General features: G+C 36.3%; 1 protein-coding gene across 2 annotated transcripts in view; it reads left to right on the top strand.

Moving 5' to 3' along the window:
- The window catches only part of LOC128864454 (uncharacterized), a 105,991-nt gene that overhangs the window by 59,706 nt on the left and 23,337 nt on the right, over positions 1–22,948 (top strand). For both annotated transcript variants that reach the window (XM_054104118.1, XM_054104119.1), the window contains exon 2: positions 9,259–12,682. In XM_054104118.1, coding sequence (XP_053960093.1) covers positions 11,137–12,682 — 1,546 coding nt within the window. In that variant the 5' untranslated portion in view covers positions 9,259–11,136. The remainder of the gene's footprint in view (positions 1–9,258; positions 12,683–22,948) is intronic.

The following is a 22,948-nucleotide window of genomic DNA, read 5'->3' as shown; positions in this document are numbered from 1 at the left end:
AAAAACCATCTCCAATTACAGTAAATACGTTTTGGTATCAGGATTTGGAAAGTTTAAGTCTATATTGTTACCTTTCTCAAGGCTTAGTCAGTTAGGCTAAGTGGCGGCTGCGCTCAGAAATCGGTTTCATCTCAGGTCCTATCCTTATATGTATGGTCTACGAGAACAATTGATTCCAGAAATTTGATTAGAAATACAGCGCTTTCGTAAAGGAAGTGCTGTAGGGATTTTGTATCTTCCTAATTTCTCCTAACCCTTCAAAGATCTTTACGCTGGCCTGAAAAACTGGCTAAATTAATATACTATTGAAGTGGCTTATGCTCCTTTTTTTGAGCATATTCTTCGTGTTCTTCGTTTAGTTAGGTTAGTCCACTTGTCACAGCTGGGAAGATCCAGAATTCATACACCCAATCGCTTCCACTGTAGGGGGATCAAAATGAACATCGAAATGCGGTAATGTCATGAACAATAGCCTGTAGCTGCTACTGTTGAAACGGTTTCCGTCTTTGTCTTTTTTCAGCGCGCTCACTCAGCGACCGCATTCCCTGCTTGCCAAACTTGAACGCCACTTCTCAATACTGTTTGAGCTGCACATGATGGGTATGAGATCGGTCGGTTGTATTCCACACGTCAGGGTTAATTCCTTGCACCTTCTTGCAAACCGAGGACAGTGGAATAGAATATGCTTCTCGTCTTCGAGTTCAGGGCAGGTGGGGCAATGTGGTGAAGCAGCCAGACTAGATAATATTGAAAGCATCCATGTCCAGTCAGCTACTGTGTTAGGTAAAAGTCAACTTCTCAAAGTCTATAACGCAGCTATTTTCATTAGCTGGGCCATAAAATTCCAGTGCATATTCTCTACGATTGTGCAGCTACGGCAAGATGAAGGTTTACACACTTAGGTGGTGGCACTCTGAATCGATTAGTGATATGGAATAAAGATACTGAGAAAGTGCTTAAAATAATGAGAGGCCCCCAATTATAGGGTCGAGGTCATGCGATGTACATAGACTACATCAGACCGTAGACCAGATGTAGAAAGCATCGCAATGCACTGTGGTTCAATAAGAACTAGCTGACTAGGCTACTTGCTATTAATCGCTTATCCTACACTTGGGAAATCAAACGGATCTTACTTACTTGGACTACATTTCTCACTTCCTTTCTATGCGCTTTTGAGTGCTTGTTTTATGTCCCAAAATATCACCTTCAGCTGATTTCTCCAATTCTCAGTAGTAAAGAGTCAATCTGTGATTGGTGGTATAGGGTGGGCCATGTAAAATTTGCTTTTTACATCAATATTTTTTAAATTTTGTTTTTTATTTTGAAGATTGAACATTGTAATTTATGAATGAAAAATAATATCGTTCAAATGACTGCCACGACTGGCTTTACAGTAGGCCATTCAATCAACCCAATTTTTAAGCACATTTTCGATTGTTTGGGCTCATGAATGGCAACTTCGATTTCGTGTTTTAAAGCATCAATCGTTTCTGGATGGTTCGCATAGCATTTGTCCTTAACGGCTCCCCACAAAAAATAGTCCAACGGGCTTAAATCAAAGCTCCGAGGCGACCAAGTGATATCGGAATTCAAAAACGGTAGCCAAAAGATCGAGTGTAACTTTGGCAGTGTGACAAGTTGCACCATCCTATTGAAACCAAATGTCGTCCATGTCATCCTCTTCAATTTTTGGAAACAAAAACTCGTTGAGTATGTCACGGTAACGCTCGCCATTCACTGTGACCGCGGCTCCTCGCTCGTTTTCGAAAAAAAATGGCCGATGATGGCGCCAGACCAAAAACCGCACCAAACAGTGACTCGTTGTGGATGCATTTGCTTCTCTACAGTAACGTGTGGATTTTCTGAGCCCCAAATCCTACAATTTTGCTTATTGACGTTTCCACCGATGTGAAAATGAGCTTCATCAGGAAAGAAGAGGAAGACTCACCACTTTGGAAATAGGTTTTCAATATTTCCCAATTTTGTTCAAGCGTATAGCGTCCCATTTCGTAAATGTCAAACCTTTAAGTAAATTATGAACACATTTGACATGTCATTTGTGTTACCATTCTCAAAAAAAAAAGGTGGTTCAAAAAGCAAACGCTATATGGCCCACCCTGTAGATCTACCTAAAACGAGATTCGTATTGAAAAGAACCAGGGGTGGAAGTGCTTGCGATAGAACGTCGACGTCGGTGCCGTACAAGAAAAGTTATGCCAGAAGAAGCTTTCAAATAATTAAAAAATATTTATTGAAATGAAAATTTAAATGAAATAGTCTAAGTCCAGGAACACCCTAATGCTCGCTACATATTATTGCGCTCTGGGCCACGGATACATACATACGTTGAAGCAAATCTTTATAAATATTCACATCAGTTCTACCTCTTTTGACATCAAGAGCCATAAAATTTTCAACTTCGCGAATTTTACCAGTCGCACGCTGCGAATACGGAGGCGGCTATTAACACACAATGCAAATGTCAAAACATGCCGCGGCAAGCAGCACGTACGGGAGCACAGCTCGGCACTCAATACGCTCATTTGCACACACTTACATCCACTTGCAGTTCCTCAACCCTTGCCTTAATATTTTCGCCCCTAGCCCGAAGACCTAATATCAACTTTTGAAACACTTTTGGCCCCGATGTGGACACGTAAATAAATGCAATGGAAAAGTTTGAAATTGAATATGGCCAAAAGAGTTTTGCAAGACGCCCACTACAGAAATGTCAAAATGGTGCAGCAACAAAAAATAAAATCCAAACAAAGAAGAAAAAACAAAACCTACCAAGTAAAAGATAAAACTATTCTAGGAATAAGTAGCGGCATGAGTTTGTGAGTGAATTGAGTGAATAAAGCAAGGGAAATAGGGGTGGAAGGAAGCAGGTAGTAGTTGTGGAACTAGGCAGGAACCCAGTAACCGAATTGTGTTGTTTGGCAGTGGTCATGAAGTGTGGATTCTCAGTAGCAGCCTAAGGTGGCGGAAATACGAACGGAAAAGGTGGGCGTACAAAGTTTGCAATTAGAAATTTGTGAATTACAATTTTCGCTAGCGGGAAGAGAAGGGATGGAGGGCGAAGAAAATAGTGATGTCAATTGGGACTGTTAAGCTGGGTGTAATCTGCTTAGAGCGTGTACCGAAATCCAGGTTAACCTATCAATAAACTGACCTGTGTGAAAGAAAAAGTTTTTGGTAATTACTTATTTGTGTTAAAATGACCTCAGTTGGTGATTGAAATACATTTTATTAATTAATATATTATTTTCCTGAAATATATCAACCATTTGGACTTTTTAATAGAATAGAAACAACTGACCTCAAAGTCTGAGGTTTTCCTTTTTCTTAGCCACCTACTGGTACCTCATCGCGTAATTTCAGTGCTGGATGTTTTGTATTTATTCAGAAATCACTGGCTTTCATTGCAATAAAATTCTCACTTTTCAGAAGAGTGGCATTTATCACAACCCCATTAAGTTAGATTCCTTCGTCTGAATAAAATTTCATACTTGTCTGTTGAAAATGAAGTAACTACCAGTTTTAATTAATCGATGCCTATTCCTTAAAGCACATTTTAAACTCAAACAGCTGTAAAAAGTAACAACCGTTTCATCGGCTCATTTACCCAATTCATTTGCGTGCGAGTTCATCTTAGTAAATCGGTCGGCTTTCACACAAGTATCCTTCCTGGGAGAGAAGGTGAACTCTCTTTCCTTACTGTATATGAACTAGGTAGCGAAATTTAATTTCTACCAACCAGTTGTAACGAATTTTCTTCCCTTTAGTTAGTTTTAGATTGACTAAATAGAGGCTCTTGCTGATGCCACGTAATTTATCAAACTTGTCACCTACCTAGGAAGCCAGATTAAGCCAGATGGTGAAACGATGACTGATATAAGTGCAAGAATTAAAAAAGCCAAAGCGACATTTGGCAGCTTAAAAAAGACATGGTACTCGAAGCAACTGACAAAATGAACGAAACTATGAATTTTCAATTCAAATATAAAATCAGTTCGTCACAGTGGTTGTGAAACTTGGCTCGTATTTGCATCTACTACACAAAGCTTGAAATTTTTTGTTAGCCGATGTCTCAGAACAATCCAGCAGTCATCAACTCCTTGCAAGAAGTGGACAAAAGCCAATTGCTCTTGAAATACAGGATCGTAAATGGAGGTGGATTGAACACACCATTTGCAAGTCAGCGAACGAAATAAGCAAATTGGGACTGAACTGGGACATTTAAGGTTATTGCCGCAAAGGCAATAAATAATAAATTAGTGACCTTGGATCTCCACAAAATTACTGTTATTTAGTAACATAAACTAAATACCCAATCGGGGGCATCCAGTTCCGGAGGCTAGACTAAATTTTCTTATCCTCTGCATCTTCTATTGGTTTTATTGAACATTTCTACTCTCTCTAATCGATTATGACACCTTTAAGTACTCGAGCAGTATTACAGCTTTTTTTGTGAAACTGTATGGGATTCTACTTCGACTCAAGTTTATGTGATAATGATGATAAACGTAAGAGTCAGCTCCAGTAATGCTTTGGTTCCTGAAAATTCATCTCAATTTTCGCTCCGTGGATTCAAAGCCTCATGGGAATTCTCGATATCGCTGTTGTTAATTAAGTGGCATTTGCATTCTGGGTACCCATTTTGCGCTGACCTTACAACGATACTAAGACGGTCATGTAAGATTGGAGGATGTTCAAAATAAACATAGATTATATTTCAGCATTGCCTTCGTTTATTTATTTTCTCTAAGCGCGCATCTGAGTAGAAGTTTATCGAATTTTCCCACAAAGTCTAAGGACATCGCTTCGCCGTAATCTGTTGTCCCGGGCTCTGTTCATATTCAATTGGATTTCTACCTTGCTTCGATAAATTGTGATAATTATAAATCATTTTTTTTTTTTTTTGGGAAGAACCCTTGTAAGTAGATGACATATCTCTCAAACTGATTTGTGAGTATTCTAATCACGACATGGAAATCAATTTTCTTCATAGCTGATGTTTGCTTACCTCGGTTACTTTCTTATCCTGCAATATCTTAAAGGCCAATGAACTGATGTGCTTGAAACTTTGTACTTATAATAAAATATTGAGTCGACAAGTTATATTAAGTAGGAAAACCCGACCTCTCTACGAGTTTTCTGACTTTCCTTCGCATAAGCGGCGGTAATCAGAAGGTCTTACACTCTCCGAAGGCATGACATAAAAAGGCTTGGAACAGTTTTTATTACCTGTAGTTTGTCTACTTGTTTCTTAACTGCCCACCTACGTTGGAGAAATTCAAATATATATCTGAAAACATTTTGGGTGACTAAGAACTGTGGCGCCAGGAAACTTTGATTGAAATAAATGCATGAGGGCGGAATAGTCACTTCTTGGAACTTTCACTATATCAAAGTGTTCGCGATAGTTTCTTCATTAAAGCTGTTTCGATAAGTGTTTTGTTTGGTTGTAAAAATGACCAACTTCTGTTCAATTTTGGAATTCAAATTTTCATAAAAAAAAATTGTAGAAAATTGAGGCTTCTCATAAATTTATACCCAAAAGCTTATATTTATGCCTCAATACCTTTTAAACTTCAAAGGGTAAAATACCGGTAACTTTTCCATCACTGCTGCAGAGACAAGAGCGTAGGCGGTGAGCAAAAGCATAATTTAAAAAATCGAAAAGAAATCAGGGCAAGTGAGGAAGTGCAGTTTGCAAGGAACAAAAGGAAACACTAAAGTATTGCAGTGAAAGTAAATTGCTTGGCATGAATGGTTTATTAAATTGATGATGATGATGATGATGGTGATGGCTATGGCGATGGTGATGGTGGTGGGCATGACGATGACGTTGACTAAGAACTCGATGATAATGCGAAAGATGATGATTTTAGAAGCAAGAAAACTATAAATTATGTTACCAGTTCACAAGTGCATGAATGTACATGAATGTGTGCACTTGGAAGAATGCAACTAATGATCAAAAATATGCTGCTGCTGATGTTTACGAGTGAGTTTACGATGCATATTTTGTTACATTAGAATGTTGTTAATAACAATTCTGACTTGGAGAAGTTTAAGGCGAAGTCTGAAAGAATGATGGAAGCCATTAGAGAGAAAGCTTTTATTGGCATTCACGTTGGAAATGCTGGTACTGCACTTCTTGTATTTCTGTAGCCACTTTTATTTACGCTCATGACATCACCGGAAATGGAAGTTGTTATAATCAGCAGTGCAGTGCTGCTATTGCTACAGCAAGTGGTATAACTTAAAACAGCAAAAACGAAAATGTAATAACTGCAATACCAATTGCGCAAAATTTCAACGACAGCTATACAAACACGAACAATAGCCAGCAGCTATGCAGCAGTCGTTGACAGCCTAATAGTAGGCTACAAACTACGAGACTAGTTCTCGTTCTACGTCTGTCAGTATGTGTGTAGAAGTATACTTATGTATGTATGCATGTAGCATTTTGGCTTGGCAATAGCAGGAAGTAATTTGAATTATACGCCATTTATACTTGCTACTAAGCAATTTTGAGTTTTCAAAAAGTTTGACTATGAAAAGCAATTTTTGGCCAAGCGGATATGCAACTGAAATGAAAACGAAGCAAAGAAGTTAGAAATTCACTAAATATTAAAAGGAAATGAGCGCGCAGTGGGTGGCGTGTGATGCGAATGTTGGCAGGAACCAAATCTAAACTGGCTTAACGCGCGGTCTTTAAGTTGGAGAAGTATTTGGAAAAGTGAAAAGTAAACTAACTAACTGAGCTAACTCATTTGAAAGTGATGCAATGCAATTTGCTGTTATTACAAAAGAGTAAAGTTCAAAATTGTGGAAGAAGGAACGGTGAAACCAAAGGTATAACGGGTGGATGTCTTATGGGTGAAGAGTGCAATAAACGCCTTTGCGCTATAGTAGTGAAAGGGTGAATTTTTAGGTGATTGCGTTTTCCTAAAAGCTTAGCTGAAATTAATTCTTTGAATCGCTTTGACGTTTAGATCTGTGGATGCACTAGAAATGCTAGTTAAATAATATATTTGCGTTTTTGTGGATTGTAACCAAAAATTACCACTGAAATATTTTGGTATAAGTGGATGAGTAAAATGTAAGTGAGCGGAAAGAGAGGTGAGCGAAAAAATACACGAAAAAATTAAGAAAAAAGCGACAGTGCGGGGAGAAAGTGAGAGTAACAAAATGGACTTGAAGATGGTGAAGGAGAAAAGTGAGCAGAAACGGAGTAGGGGCGAAAAAATATATGAGACAAAGAAAGCGCCAGTGAAGCCCTAGCACAACAGGTACTGCGATAATATCAATGTGGTTTCAGACCAAACAGATCTCCAATAGACTAAGCATTTCAAATGTCGACAATTGCTTTGGGTTTTGACATTCACCTTCATTCATTGACTTCGACAGGATGCATTCAGAATCCATGGCCAACGCAATGCATGAATTAGGAATCCCATTAAAGCTTGGTTTGTTTGACGATGCCTACGCTGAAAGCCACGAAAGTAATATTTTCTATACAACAAAATATGACGACCTCATTTTCATCGGCACAGAAATTTGAGTACGCGAAGAAGTTGGCGAGCACAGAATCAGCCCAATAAGAAGCTGCTAAGTCTCTGAAATGGCGAAGATATTGTAAGATTTATTAAGTCGCAATGCATCAGAAGGGCAGTCCACATCATCCACATGAATGACGGTAGGCCTTAAGACCGCGTGATAGGTTAAAAATAACTTGGCTGCATAACGACACCGCGTACCGGAAAAGATTAGACATCAAAAACTGTAAATTTCTAGCGCTGGATCATGTTGATTGGAGGAAGATTGCTGAGTCAGCTAAAGCCCACCCCGAGCTGGAACGCTAATAGATCACGATTAAGAAAAAGCCAGTGAGAAGAGAGAGAAGATATGGAGTGGGAGAAGGGGAAGGGATGGGAAGATGGGTGATCAAGGAGGAGGGTGAGCAGAAAGAGAGGTTGAGGCAAAAAAATGCACTAGAAAAAGGAAATGGAAGCGAAAAGAGAGGTAGAAGGAAAAGAGATAGGAGGATGGCGAAGGAGGAGAGTGAGCCGACCAGCATCAGAGAACTATTGCTGAGAGTTATGATTCTGTCATTTGCCCCTTTTTATTATGGCTTAGCTAATAAGTTAAACATTGGACTCTTCTAAGGATCTTAACAGCTAGTAGTGAGTAGTGAACAGCCAAACACTTTTTTGTCTACTTAATAGTGAGACACTTTACATATTACCGTAATTTAGAAGCCTGCATTTGTGATTGATTGAGAGTTCTTAGTCGAATATTCTACATTAAATTCTCTCATCCAACCATTACCATTTATGCAGAAACTCACGGGATCCCAATTTTATATCCTATAACTCGCCTGAATGTAGTGTGTCGAAGAAGTATTCACTCGGAGCCGATGCTAATGCACACATACCATCTATATTATATACGAATATATATGTATGTATAAAATTGGCGCTTACACCCGTTTTGGGTGTTTGGGCCGAGCTGCTCTTCCTATTTGTTGGTTTGCGTCTTGATGTTTTTTCACAAATGAAGGGACCTACAGTTTTAGTTTCAGAAATAGTTTTTCATCTAAGCTCGAAACTCACTCAATGGGCCTTTCAGTTGTTGCATACAGATGTAAATAGAGTAAGTAAATATTGGAAACGATTTGAGTCGACACAAATGTACACTGACCCATTCCAAATGAATGGAATTTGCTTGAATTTTTGGAGCGTTCGTGGACCAACTCAAACCGGTGCACCTTAATTTAATTACGGCATGAGAAATAACTGTTTGCCTAGTGCAACGTTTTCATGCATATTTGTTTTTTTTTTAAATATTTTAATGACTCAAAGCCTGTCACAGTCTATGCCTGGCGGATGACTCGTATAACTTGGCTACCGATGTGCTAAAAATGGATTCACTTTATTTACAAGCTAAAACAAAACATCAAAAGAAAAAACAAAAAATACATCTTATAGCTCGAGCTAAAATAGTACAACAATATAATGCAAAAAAAAAAAACAAAAACAAAACTGAGACCTACTACAAGTTAATTTTGCCTGAAATGAGTCAAGGAGAGTGAATCTTAGGTCTGTGTCCCTTGCTTAAAAACTCTGTGTGTAATTGTATTTACATAGATTAATTTTGTGTTCTCCAATTAGTTGACAAGTTTAGTAATATCATTAGCAAGCATTTTCTAATCGCATTTTTTAATTTACTTTTATTTACTTTAAGGAGGACAAAAATATCAACAGCACTTGCAGTCACCAAGAGTAAAACTCAAGCAGATAACGAAAACCAAGGTGATGCTAAAATAACAACTTAGTTGAAGAACAGAGAAATAAGCAGTGTAAGCAGAAAATACCACAAAAAGTGAGTAGCAAAGCTGAAAGGAATTGAATAAATGAATGAAACAAATAAAAATAATTGTCGAACATCGCGGATTGATGGAAAAAGTGCATTGTAAAGGGAGGAGTTAAAAAAAAAATTAAAAACTAATAAGAAGTGAAATGGAAGAGCAAAATGTAGAAAAAACACAACAAAAGATCGAATAGAAAAAGAAAAGTGAAATAAGCGAAATAAATAATTAAGAAAAATGAAAAATTTTAAAATATTATTAAATTAAAAAATGAGAGAATAAAAGAATAAATTTTAAAATAATTTAAAAATTTAATAACACTTAAAAAAAAGTTCAACAAAAGGAAAACACAACACACTGCAGTTGAACAAGAGGGTTAAGCGAAAAAATTTTAAAAGAATTTTATGTAATAAAATAAAAAAGTAAGATTAAAAAATAAAAAAAAGTGGAATAAAAAAGAATGAAAACTATTGGGAAAAAATTAAAAAATTAAAATATGAAATAAATTTACAAAATGAAGACTTCAAACATTTTTCAATAAAAAAAAATTAGAATTAAAAATACTACAGCTGAACAGGAGCGAGTGTGACGTGAAAACGACGTAGAAAATGAGAGATTTAAAAAAAATAAAAAATTATAGTTTTAAGAAAACGTATAGATTAAAAAATATAATAGAAAATAATTAAAAAAATAGATGTTAGAAAAAACTCCAGCAGCTGCACAAAAACGCTGACACTCGTGGAAAATTAAGAAAAAAAATATTTAAAAAAAATTTAATTAAAAAAAAACAATTATTTAAAAAGTTATAACTTTATTTGAATTTTTTTTTTCAAACAACCCGTGACAGATAAAAGTAATGTTGGAAAACACTAAGTATACATACAGTAAAGAAGAAAAACAAAATACAACCGCAGAATCATATAAAGTTGCATATAAATGTAAAAGTATGTGTGCGTTTGTATTGGTGTAAACAGGATGAAAAGAAAAAACACTGCAAAAGTGCAAGTAGTGAACAAACAAGATAAGCGTTCTCTAAGAATGACTAACTAGCAAATACAAGAATACAATACCCGTACAAGCATACAATACATTAAGCTCCAGGGCGTATACGTAACCTGAACTCAGCGCAAATAAATGGAATGATTGGATGAATGAAATTACTGCGCAGTGAAGCGAAGTCAAGTGCATGCCATCATATAAAGACTAAAAAGTACTCGTCGAAGAAGAAGAATATAAAAAAAATGCAACAAAAACACAATAAAATTAGTGTTAGTGCATATTAAGGGATTGCAAAAAAAGATAAAGAAGTGAAATGAAAATGTTGAACAAAAACCAAATTAAAGTTCCGAGGAAGTAAGTTAAAGAAAAATAATGAACTTGGGAAGAAACTTGTGCTAGATGAACAGGGAGAATAGGGAAAAGGGAGAATAAAAGTGGAAAAATTAGTAGTTAGTAAATTTTTGCTGTGATGCTGAGTGGAGGGTGAGGGAAGTAGGGAAGTTAAACAAAGTGAGTATTAGAAAGAAAGCGAAGTAAAGAAATGAAGGGAGAATATTAGAAGTGAATGCATGGGAAATGAATGTCTGAGAAGATTGAAAAAAAATGCGCCAATTCAATTAAAGTATCCATACTGGCATAGAGTTGCGATAAGAGTGCATGTTCAATGAATTAAATGAAAAAATGGAATAACTGTGAATGAAACTAAATCTTAGTGAAAGCAGCAAAAAAAAAAAAATTGATTGAATACTGGAACGATGATACTGCAGGCGCAACCAGCTATGCCAGCGGCAAGTAGCAATGTAGACGTGAAAGGCTGCAATCGCATACTCAAAAGTAGAGGGCAAGCTACTTGCCACCCTTGCATCAACCATACTAATAACGAAAAGAAGAAAATATCTACCAATACGATTAGCACACTTTTAGGCGATGTGGGATTAACACCGCTGCCACACGCCAACCCAATAATAGCGCGGCATTTGCGGCGACGGCAAGCTTGTCGCAGGCGTAGACGCAGGTGGAAGGAGAAGGAATACAAATATAACTACAACAAAGGATCAGCAGGCAACCCTACTACACGTAGAAATGGGATTAAAAAGAGAAACGTAAAAAATCGAGTGAGCTGCTGTACTGGCACAACAGGCAGCATCTGCCGTACGAGGAATAATAGTGACATTGGAACACGAATAGGAAGCTTGTTGCATGCGCCTAACATCTACAGCAGCGCATTACAAGCGCATAGTTATAATTGGTTGCAAACAACTACGCCAGCAACCGCAGCAGTAGCACTAACACAAACAACAATGGCGGCGGTAGTAGAAAAGCGCCTTGCAACGAGAGCGCCAATATTGTGTATGTTCCATGCACTAACAAAAACAGCAGCAACAAGAAATTCCACAACAACAATAACGCCACACTCATCAAAGCCGGTGAAATGCGAGCGGCTGACAAACAGACGAAAGCTTGTGGCGCCGACGGTGGCAATGCGCCACAAAGCGCCACAACCGCACTTACCAACTGCTAGCACCATCGAATATTTGCCTGCCACCCTAGAACACCAACATCCTAAAGAAGAACAGCGACAGCAGGAGCAACAACCTGATATGCCTGCGGCGACCGCATTCGAAGCAAGACTACAAGCAGATGTTGAGCAAATAGTAGTTGCTGGCGGCAATGGTAGAAGCTCTGGTGTACGATGTGACCAGCTAGAACAACACCATTTAATATGTGAGTCCAAGCAGCAAGCAAAACAACAACAAAAACACTGCCTACAGGTACCAGCAATAGCACAACAACGACAAGTTTCAAAAGAAATCGTACAACAACGAAGTTGGCGAAATTTAATTGGATATGTTGCAAGTGGCACTAATGCTACTTTCACAACACTGAAAACAACAAAAATAACAACACTAGCAGCAGCTACAACTACTGTGATGTCAAATACTGCTTTGCTAGCAGCAACAATTCAAGCTACAAAAATCAATGAAAATGCGACATATTCATCTGTCGAGGCGGTAACCGAAAAAATACAACACAGTGCCGAACAAGCAACAACAGTCGTACAAACTGAAAGCGTGAAAGCAACAGTAACAATAATGCCGACACGGCAACATGCGCCGAATATTGGTGCGTGTAAATCCAACTGTCGAAAAACATTCGCGTTGACAAGCGCATTAACGCCAATGAAGAAAACAACTGTAATAAAAGCTGTGAAAAAAACTGCAAAAAGAACAACAATGCCAGCAACATTGTTTGGCGATATTTTGACACTGCTTGTTAGCGCGCTGACGTTGCATGCCACAGGTAAGTTCAACACGCTTATACATTAATGTGGCATTGTTTTTTTACGCTAACTAGGTAACTGTTTTGAGACAAAAAAAATTGGGGCACTAAGTTTTTATTTAATATTTACGTTTTTTATTTAAAATTGCCATTGAATTCGTATGGTGAAAATGAATTGTTCGGTAAATTTGTAAAAAAAAATATTTTTCTATCTTCTCTCTAATTTTCCTTCACAAATGATCATAAAAAAATATGAGAAATACGGAGAATTATTTTTTTTAATAACATTTTTATTTTTTCATTTTAAAGGCTCTATGAATTTTTTTATAATAAAGCATGCATATATATTTTTTTAATGAAGAAAATTTTATAAAGCCAAGATTTAAAAATCTAAACCCTCAAGTGTTTTTGAGATCAAAAACAGTATCTAATAATCGAAGTTCTCAAAACTGAAACTAATGAAAAGAGTCTTCCATGGGAATTTAAAAACATTTTTCAATTGATATCTTCAAAAAAAAGATCAACATCGCTGATTGTGTACTCTAAACTAGAGGGTCCGCCACTCAAAGTGTAGCCAATTAAAAAGGAAATAAATTTAATTTGCAAAATTACTTTTATTCAATTCAAAGTAAAAAAGTGTGAAAAGAATCTTTACTTTTGCTCGATATGACCACCTTTTGGCTTGACCTACTATGGGCTTGACACGGCCCAGAAACGAATCGCAAGCTACCCGAATGTGACTTGAAGATATTTTGGGTCCACTCGCGAACAATGGTTTTTTCCGCCGCCTCGATACTGGTGAATCTTTTAGTTCGTGTCTTGCTCTCCAAAATGGTTCAAAGAGAATAATCCATCGGATTCACGACTGGTGAATTTGAGAGCCAATGTTGGGACGTTATGAAGTTCGGAACGTTGTTTTTTAGTCCGAGCTCTGTGAGATGATCCCGAGTCCTGTTCAAACGTCCATGGTCTGCCCACGGCTTTAAAGCAACCTCCCGAATACTTTCCCGATAATATTTCGTATTAACCATGATACCAGGCTAGATGAAAATGTTTGGAGAGCGTCCATCTGCGGTTACAGTGGCCCAAACCATGTAGCTTGCTGGTGACTAATCGATGACTCAAATTCTCGTATAAATAATAAAATTCTCGTAAAATAAACCGTATCGCTTTGGGAGTTAAAGAATTGCTCAGTTTGAAAAATTTTCTTTTTCACTTTCGGCCAAGCGAAGCAACTCCTTCGCTTCCTTGGTGTGAGAGCATGCGCCTTTTGGATCTTGTAAGGCGTGACGTTGAGATTATTGTTCAGTTATTTTCAGTTTTTTCGCCTTTTGATTGGCACTTCGGTGGGGATTTCGCTCAAGTCGGCTCTTCACTTTTTGAACCATTTCACGTGACGTTGCAGTCTTTTGGTGACCACCTCCATGACATTTCGCGATGCTACCCATATCATTGCAACGAGTAGTTGTACTATAAACAAACACTTACATTAAGGTTACATTAAGGTGCTCGAGCTCCCGAACTATCGCTGGCTTTTTCAGCCAAATATAATGCAATCACACTATTACGTTAGAAATTCATTACTGAATTTTTTTTTCGCGTTTACTCTCGGCAAAATACTTGCGTGCGCTTGGAAACAATACTCTAGACTGTCATTTATTTATTTATTTATTTATTTAAGTCTATGAATTACAATCCTTACAGACTATGATACAAAAGTTGCTTAGATTAAGCTACAAATATATTATATGTATTTAAAAACTATACTAGCTACTAACTAACTATAATATAGAATTCAAAAGATTTAAAAGTGCTGTTCTTGAAAGCGAGAAATCAAGAAGAACATCATTATGAACGGCATTTAATTCCCGTAAAGCACGAGTAATGGGAGCATTGCTGGCATACGTAGTTTTAAAGTTTCCCCCATAATAAGGGTAGAAGTTCCTAAGAGATCGCTGGGGAACATTAAATCGAATCCTTTCCAATAAGTAGGGACAATCAATTACTCCAGTAATAATATTATGAGTAAAAGACAGACACAGTATAGTCCTACGAATCTCTAAGGACTTGAGACTTATAAGCATGAGACGAGCAGAATATGATGGCATGGGATAAATAAAATTCAGGGACCGAAGGGCATATTTGAGAAATATTTTTTGCACACGTTCGATTCTATTAATAGCTTGCTGACTACAAGGTCTCCAAATAAAAGCAGCATATTCTAAGTGAGATCTAACAAAAGATGTATACAGTAACTTAATGGTATAGGGATCAGAGAACTTAGTGGCGTTCCGTCTGACGAAGCCCAACATCGAAAAAGATTTAGAAGTAATATAATTTATATGGTTATTAAAAGAGAATTTGTTATCGGAGATGACGCCAAGGTCCTTAAACTCACTAACACACTGCAGGACACATGCCGAGATCCTGTACTTAGTGCACAAAATATTAGATGTTTTAGAGTACGATATTTGGAAGCACTTAGATAAGTTCAGCGATTTAGCCAACTAACAGACAGCTGATACCCGTGCATCAGCTGCGCGAGCGGCCTGAAGTAGTGCCGTATCCTGTAGTCAAAGAATGTCTCACTTTCATCTCGACTACATCCGAAAACTAAAAAGTGAAGCTCATTTGGGTTCTTAGTCACAAAGATATTGTGGAAAATTACTGTTTTCCAGCGAAATTGCTGGCTAGGTTGTTTTCCTCTCACTTGAAAAGGATTGAGATTCTCGGTAAATGTGGGCTTCCCGAGCGTTGGGCAAGTATACTAACTTTCCAGATTGCGAAATACTTCTGCAAACTTTTTAGCTTCAAATCTCGAGCGCTGTGGCTCTCCTATCCGAATATTGTCCATTAGCCATGAATGTGCTGAAACTTGGCATTATTTTGAGCTACTGTTTTAGCAGCTATCCGGAGGATGAGTGTAGAATCATTTCTGAGTCTTCTGCTTACTTGAATACCTTCGCGTGGTCAGGTTTAAGCATCTTGTCTGCCACTATTTTGCTACGCCAGCGGATATAGTAGGTTGAGCTACTAGCTGTCTACAGTATTTCTCTTTCAGGTGTGTGCATGAAGTGGTTACCAAAACCGTAGGTAGCCATAGCTAGATCTTTCATTTGATGCCTATTTCGTTTTTCTGTTGACTGTTATATTTGTTCCCTATCCAAAACTCAAATTATCACTTCACTGCACTTTTTTAGAGCCCGATTAAAAATTTAGACTATTTAGCGTTTCCGAAAAATGTTCCTCTTGATTAGCTCTTTTTCATATAATGCAAAAGTCGAGAAAAGTAATGACACTCTGGCATTGCTCATCCAACATATCTCCCTCGCAATTATATTAGAATTTGTCGCCCGAATACCTGGTAATGGTAAAATATATTAATTTAGAGGTTTACAAAAGAAATCATACAATTTAGGTTTTGAATAAATTTTTATTAAATACAAAAAATAAAAGAAAAAAATATTTCGAATGATTGGAGTGTATATTTAGAGCTTTATAATTGATTTTATTAAGGGGAAAAGACGATATCCCTTGTTATACATTTGTGTCTATTTTATCCCATTTTCCATAACCGCAAATTCCAAAACCTCATATTTACAAAACATCACTCATCCAATTATCATGGTCCCCGAGCGTTCGCAAGTAACAGTGACCATATGGCCGATGACGTCCTCAAAAAAAAATAGGTCAGATCACTCCTCCTTCCTGAACGCCGCACCGCATGGTGAGTATAATGACGCTTCGGGCATAATACACTAATTTTCAGTGCCCCAAAGTAGGTAAAGTGAAGATTTTGCTTTTCGACGTAATCGCCTCGACACTCATGGTGATTTTCGGCACAACATCGACTTCTCCATTGTTCAGATTGAAGACGGCTTTTCGCGATTAATGGTTCAAGAATGTAAGAAGAAGCTTAATTCTGTCGCAAGACAAAACAGGCTTGTACTTATATGGGTTCCGGGACACTCCGGTGTTCAAGGAAACAAAATCGCCGACGAATTCGCCAACCGTGGATCAGCGGTGCCCCCACAGGGGCCAGAGCCAATAATCGGAATCAGTTCTGCAGGAATCAAGAATTGGATCAGCGATTATGTAGGCAATCCACATAAAGAGCGATGGTCCGGTCTAGAGCGCTGCAGAACTGCAAAGTGTTTTGTGACAAGTCCGAATAGAAAACTGTCAAACTTTCTACTAAAACTTAGAAGGAAAGACATTCGGTTGATGGTCGGCATCATTACAGGACACAACCCATGGGGTCAGCATATGACCACCATTGGAATCATCGAGGACCCGGGATGCCTGTCATGCTTGGAGGATGCGGATAGCACTTAGCACTTTCTCTGTCCTGCCTCTGCTAGAGCACAGCTACGAGTATTGGGTTCCGATGTGATGGAATGAGTAATATTCGTTCTCTAAAACTGGAGGATATTTACAGATTTGCCAAAGAATCTGGAAAATTCTCACAGGACTAACTATCTCTATTTCTGTCTCTATTCTTTCCTATCTCTTTCTCTGATACTTTCCTCCGATACTTTTCTCCTTCCCTCCTTGACTATCTACCCCCTTTCCAAAGCTTTAAATACAATAGGCTCTTTAGCCTGAGTGTTTTAGGAGCCACCAAATCTCCTGGTGCTCCTTGGCTCAACCTTTTCAAATTTCAAATTTTAATGGTCAGCAGGCATTAGCTGATGCATGGCGGGCACTTCCAGGAAAATGTTTTAGATTTTCATTAAAATTCGCTGTAGGGCCCGCCTGTTGATGCCCATTTGCATGGCCCGTCATAGTATTAATTATGAAGAAATGAAATAAACAAACTTGTAACTTGTAATGTACTTTATAACTTCTTTGGTTGAATTATGAACTTTACCATTGTCAAAGCAAATTTAGCCCATCTGTGTTAAAACTAAATTGCAGCAGGTGATAAATTTTCGTAGCGGGGCAGCAGCTACTAAATTAACCTAGTTAATTTACAGCAATTGCAACCACGTGGCAAAACTGCTCATAATATCATATTTATAATGACTTTCATCTTCAAAATGTGTGCCCTACCCTATTACTTAAGCCACCATGTAAAAATTTTGATATGCAGATAAGCCGTCAAATTCATTTTGTCCTAGTGAAAAACCTGGATTGCTTAAAATTTATTTATTTCCAACACTTTTCGCTCTCTATTCGTGCGGATATTTACATAATAAATGCCAATATTATTACTGAATATTTTTGCTTTATTGTTGTTATTTGGCGTGCACACAAAACACATATTATTTGGTGTCAGCAAAGCCTAAAGTAATTTATTGAGGGCAAACCGAGCTTTGCGGTCAACGATTAGCTAGTCGACGCGGCATGTTGCTTTGTAATATCGAGGCATCGAAGCTAATACTGTGCGAAACAGATGCTGAAAATTGTTGAATATGCAAATAGAATTACACAACTGATACACAGATGCACTGGCAATAATGCAAGTATTTATGCGTTCATATGTATATGTGTGTGTATGGATGAATGTAAGCAAAATGCCATTAAAATGCGCAGACAATAGAAAATGTCATGGCGAAATGCACTCGTCGAACATTTGCATATGCCAACATATACATATACAGTTCATATACAAGTACACTTGGTGCCAAAATAAATGCGTCGCTTTATTATATGGACAAGAAAAATTTTGCGGGAATATTTTTCCAAAGGTTTTCGACGAGCACGTGCTGACTATAACTCAGGCGTCATAATGGCGCAGATGGCTCTAGGTTTAGATATTTTTTTAAGAGCGCAAAAAACGAAATTTGGCTCATGCAGTTTGGCGCAAAATTAATCATTCAATTCTTTTTAACAAATTTTTAATTAAATAAAAAAAAATGAAAAAAAGAGGTTGTCTGTAAAGTCGGTTTACTGACGATAGTTTAACGTGATAACGTCATAAGAAAATACTGATTGAATGGTTGGATTTTTCAAAAGAAAATTTTAATTTTATTTGTTTGATAGATATTTTGTATGGATATAGAGAATGAGTTAACATTAACATAACATAATATAACATAACATAACACAACACAACACAACACAACACAACACAACACAACACAACACAACACAACACAACACAACACAACACAACACAACACAACACAACACAACACAACACAACACAACACAACACAACACAACACAACACAACACAACACAACACAACACAACACAACACAACACAACACAACACAACACAACACAACACAACACAACACAACACAACACAACACAACACAACACAACACAACACAACACAACATAACATAACATAACATAACATAACATAACATAACATAACATAACATAACATAACAATAACATAACATAACATAACATAACATAACATAACATAACATAACATAACATAACATAACATAACATAACATAACATAACATAACATAACATAACATAACATAACATAACATAACATAACATAACATAACATAACATAACATAACATAACATAACATAACATAACATAACATAACATAACATAACATAACATAACATAACATAACATAACATAACATAACATAACATATCATAAAGCACTCACCAACAGCTTTCATTTGATCCCCATATTGTACATACACGTCCGAAGGTTACCCGGGTCCACGTTTTGACCTATATCTCGAGACCCTATCTACCAATAGGTATTCAAACTATACGGAAATCATCTTCAATACCTACTTAACAATGTGTGTAAGTTTGGTTTAATTCGGTTCAAAGACACGGCGGGTCCACGTTTTGGGATATATTTCGAGACCCTAGTCATCAATAGGTATGAAAATTACCCCGTATTAAAGCACTTATCAACAGCTTTCATTTGATATCCATATTGTACAAACACATTCTAGGGCCCACGTTTTGGTCTCTATCTCGAGACGCTAGTCACGGAGCGGATGGAAATACTCTGAACTAAAGCATTCACCAACAGCTTCCATTTGATACCCATATTGTACATACACATCCGAAGGTTACCCGGGTCCACGTTTTGACCTATATCTCGAGCCCTATTTCCAAAATAAAATATAATCCATGTTACTCGTGGATGATGTAGCTTTCGAATGGTGAAAGAATTTTTAAAATCGGTCCAGTAGTTTTTGAGCCTCTTCATTACAAACAAACAAAGTTTTCCTCTTTATAATATTAGTATAGACAACATATCTTATAAGGTACAACATATCTTATAAGGTATATGGTAAATATTAAAATACATTTTTTCCTTTATATATAATAAAAAAATTAATAATTATAACATTAAAACAACAGGTATTATTAACAAACTTGGTTTTATTTTAAATTCTTCAAGTGAATCAAATTAATAATAATCAATAAGAAGGCATATGCAAATACAAATACGTGAATTTATATATGTACATATGCGCATATACATACATATATACGCTCACTTAAGTAGGAGAGAGCAAGATGTCGAACGTTGCCGTTCGTTTGCTTTGTTTGCTTTGTCGTTCGTTCCGCGCTTTCGCTTGCAGTTCATTCAATGCAATGAGCAAGGTAACTACATATGAGCAAGGTAACACTAATGAGCAAGGTAACACTAATGAGCAAGGTAACACTAAAGAGCAAGGTAACACTAATGAGCAAGGTAACACTAAAGAGCAAGGTAACACTAAAGAGCAAGGTAACACTAAAGAGCAAGGTAACACTAATGAGCAAGGTAACACTAAAGAGCAAGGTAACACTAATGAGCAAGGTAACACTAAAGAGCAAGGTAACACTAATGAGCAAGGTAACTACATATGAGCAAGGTAACGACACATTTTTTCGTGCGTGCAGCCTGTTAAATCGAATTATAAGACGTTATCACGTCAAAATGTTTTAATTGATGAACATTTTTATTTTGACCTTCACGGCCTTCATTGCTTGTCTGTTTGAATACTGCAGACTTATGAACTAAGCTCTCAAATATGATTGACTTAGGAAGCCATTTGCAAAAATTGTACATCTTTCGAGAGGATGATTAATATTGTGCCACCTTTTATTTGAGGTTATGTAACATCGCGATTTATTATTTTTTCTAAAAAAAACTATTCACAGCGTTTTGAAATACAACCTGTAAAAATTACAGCACTTCAACATTTTGACTAGTTTCTGCTATTTCTTCATTTTTTTTTTAATTTTAATTCTTATTTTATAAAAATATAGCACATTCTGGGAAAATACCACATCAGTCCTAAATTCAAACTTTGTTCAAGATTTGTAAAAATTAAAAGAGTATTCATTAACATTTCACACTGTTCAAATTTCCCAAAAAAATGTGTGTATCCAGATTTATAAACCATTAAATTTTTTTGTAATAAAGCATCATTATTCATAATTTTTTCCCCCTGACTATTTTGGGCGTTTGTTAGATATAACATTGAAGGCATTTAACAAAAAAAAAAAAAATAATAAAATATGATAATAATACACCTAATAATACGAAAAAAATCTATATACATCACAGTGCAACTTTCAAGTGGTTCAAAGATTGCGTTGATTTTTTACAATTTTTTCTGCTGACGGTGTTGGGTACTTTCTTCCATAAAAAGGGTGGAGTGGGCGTTAAATGGAGAAAATGCACAAGACCGCTTCCGAAAAAAAGTCTCAAAAGTTAGTGTGATTTTTGATCTACTTGAAATTCGCACTTATTATACTAAAATTCAATGATCTATAAAGTTGCAAGTCGAAATTTTTCTAAGAATTTCGAGTAAAAAGTTTGAAATTTTGGTACAAATTTGACGAATTTTTACAAATTTTAAGCAAAGTTGGAAACCTTTATATGGTCGATGTTGTAATAAGAAGTGTATTTTTACAAAAAAATGATTGAAATTACAAAATAGATAAATAAATTGTCCGAACTTAACAATATTTGGTGTAGACTTTATTTTGACGCTGGCTGTATAAATAAAAATCAAAAGAATTTCATAAAAATTTTAAACTGGCACCAACTGGCAACTAAAATATTTGAATTTACATCGTTTTTGCCAGACAATGGGCTATAATTTAAAAAAAAATTATGAACATTAAAGAAAAAAAAAAAACAAAACAAAATGTAAAATACAAACCGACAAGCAATGGAGCTCGTAAAGGTCGAAAAAAAGATTTCCACCATTAAAAATTTTTTTGTTTTCGTAATTTAATGAAAAAGTTATTCACAAACAATAATGGTTGCTTAATTTTGCGCCACCTTGTCCATCTGACTTTTTGTTTGCCTACGGACATATGTCAGCACGAATTGCTGTGTAGATTCGAATGCTAATCCCTTGCGACAAAGTACACACTCATACATATAAGTAGAACGCAATTTACGCATTTGGCATTTTAATGTTTTATTGATCAGTTTATTGCATTACATGTTTTGTTTTATGATATTTTTGCTTCGATTTTGTATCATGGATTAATCAGACAATAACGCGGCTTAGCAGTGAACTAAAGCAAATCCTCTTATCCACAAATTTATATGCTAACAACATAAGTATTTTGTATGCAGCACATGTGTATGAGTTTATGTATGTTTGGATGTGTATGTGTATGTGTATGCGTATGCACATGAGAACACTTTCACTGACATCGTAATTGAATTTATTTATTTGTTTATATATATGCGTGGGTATGTATTGTTTATATTACTTTCCTTTTTATGGCGGTTGTTTAACCCGACGATAGTCGATACTCGAACTTAAATGACTTACATACATACACACATCAGCATTCGCTAGCGGGTATTAAGTGGCACAGAGTTGAATTTGATTTGGTAACTCTTGAAGGCAGTATTTTTTATTTTTGTTTGTAAAAAAAAGAGATTTGGTACTTAAAAAGCTGCTTGGTGTACTAATATAAGGTGACGCAAAATTAGTCATCCTATAGGAAGATGTATAATTTTTGCAAATGGCATCGTATATCAACCATATTTGACACTTGTAATAATAATAAAAAACGTCAACTGAAAATTCTTTGATTTGGTAAGGACAACAATAAAAAATAGCAATAAATATGGCTCTGATTTTTAAGCACTAAAATGGGAAATATGCACGTGTAATATGTCCAAAAAATTCGAAAACACTGCAAAAAAACAAACAAAATATTAAAAAAAGTTACTTTCTTTTGTTTTGATATTTCAAATTTTCAATTATTTATTTAGTTTCATATTTTGTTTTTATAAATTTATAATGAACACACAACCCTCGTAAGTAGAAAAAATGCCTTATCCCATATGAAAAGGCTATCTCATCATGTCAACAGCCAAGCCT

This window comes from Anastrepha ludens, chromosome 5 (genome assembly GCF_028408465.1).
Source record: "Anastrepha ludens isolate Willacy chromosome 5, idAnaLude1.1, whole genome shotgun sequence".
Lineage (NCBI taxonomy): Eukaryota > Metazoa > Arthropoda > Insecta > Diptera > Tephritidae > Anastrepha > Anastrepha ludens.
The sequence above is the reverse complement of the archived record's forward strand: the minus strand, read 5'-3'. Positions and strand labels throughout refer to the sequence as shown.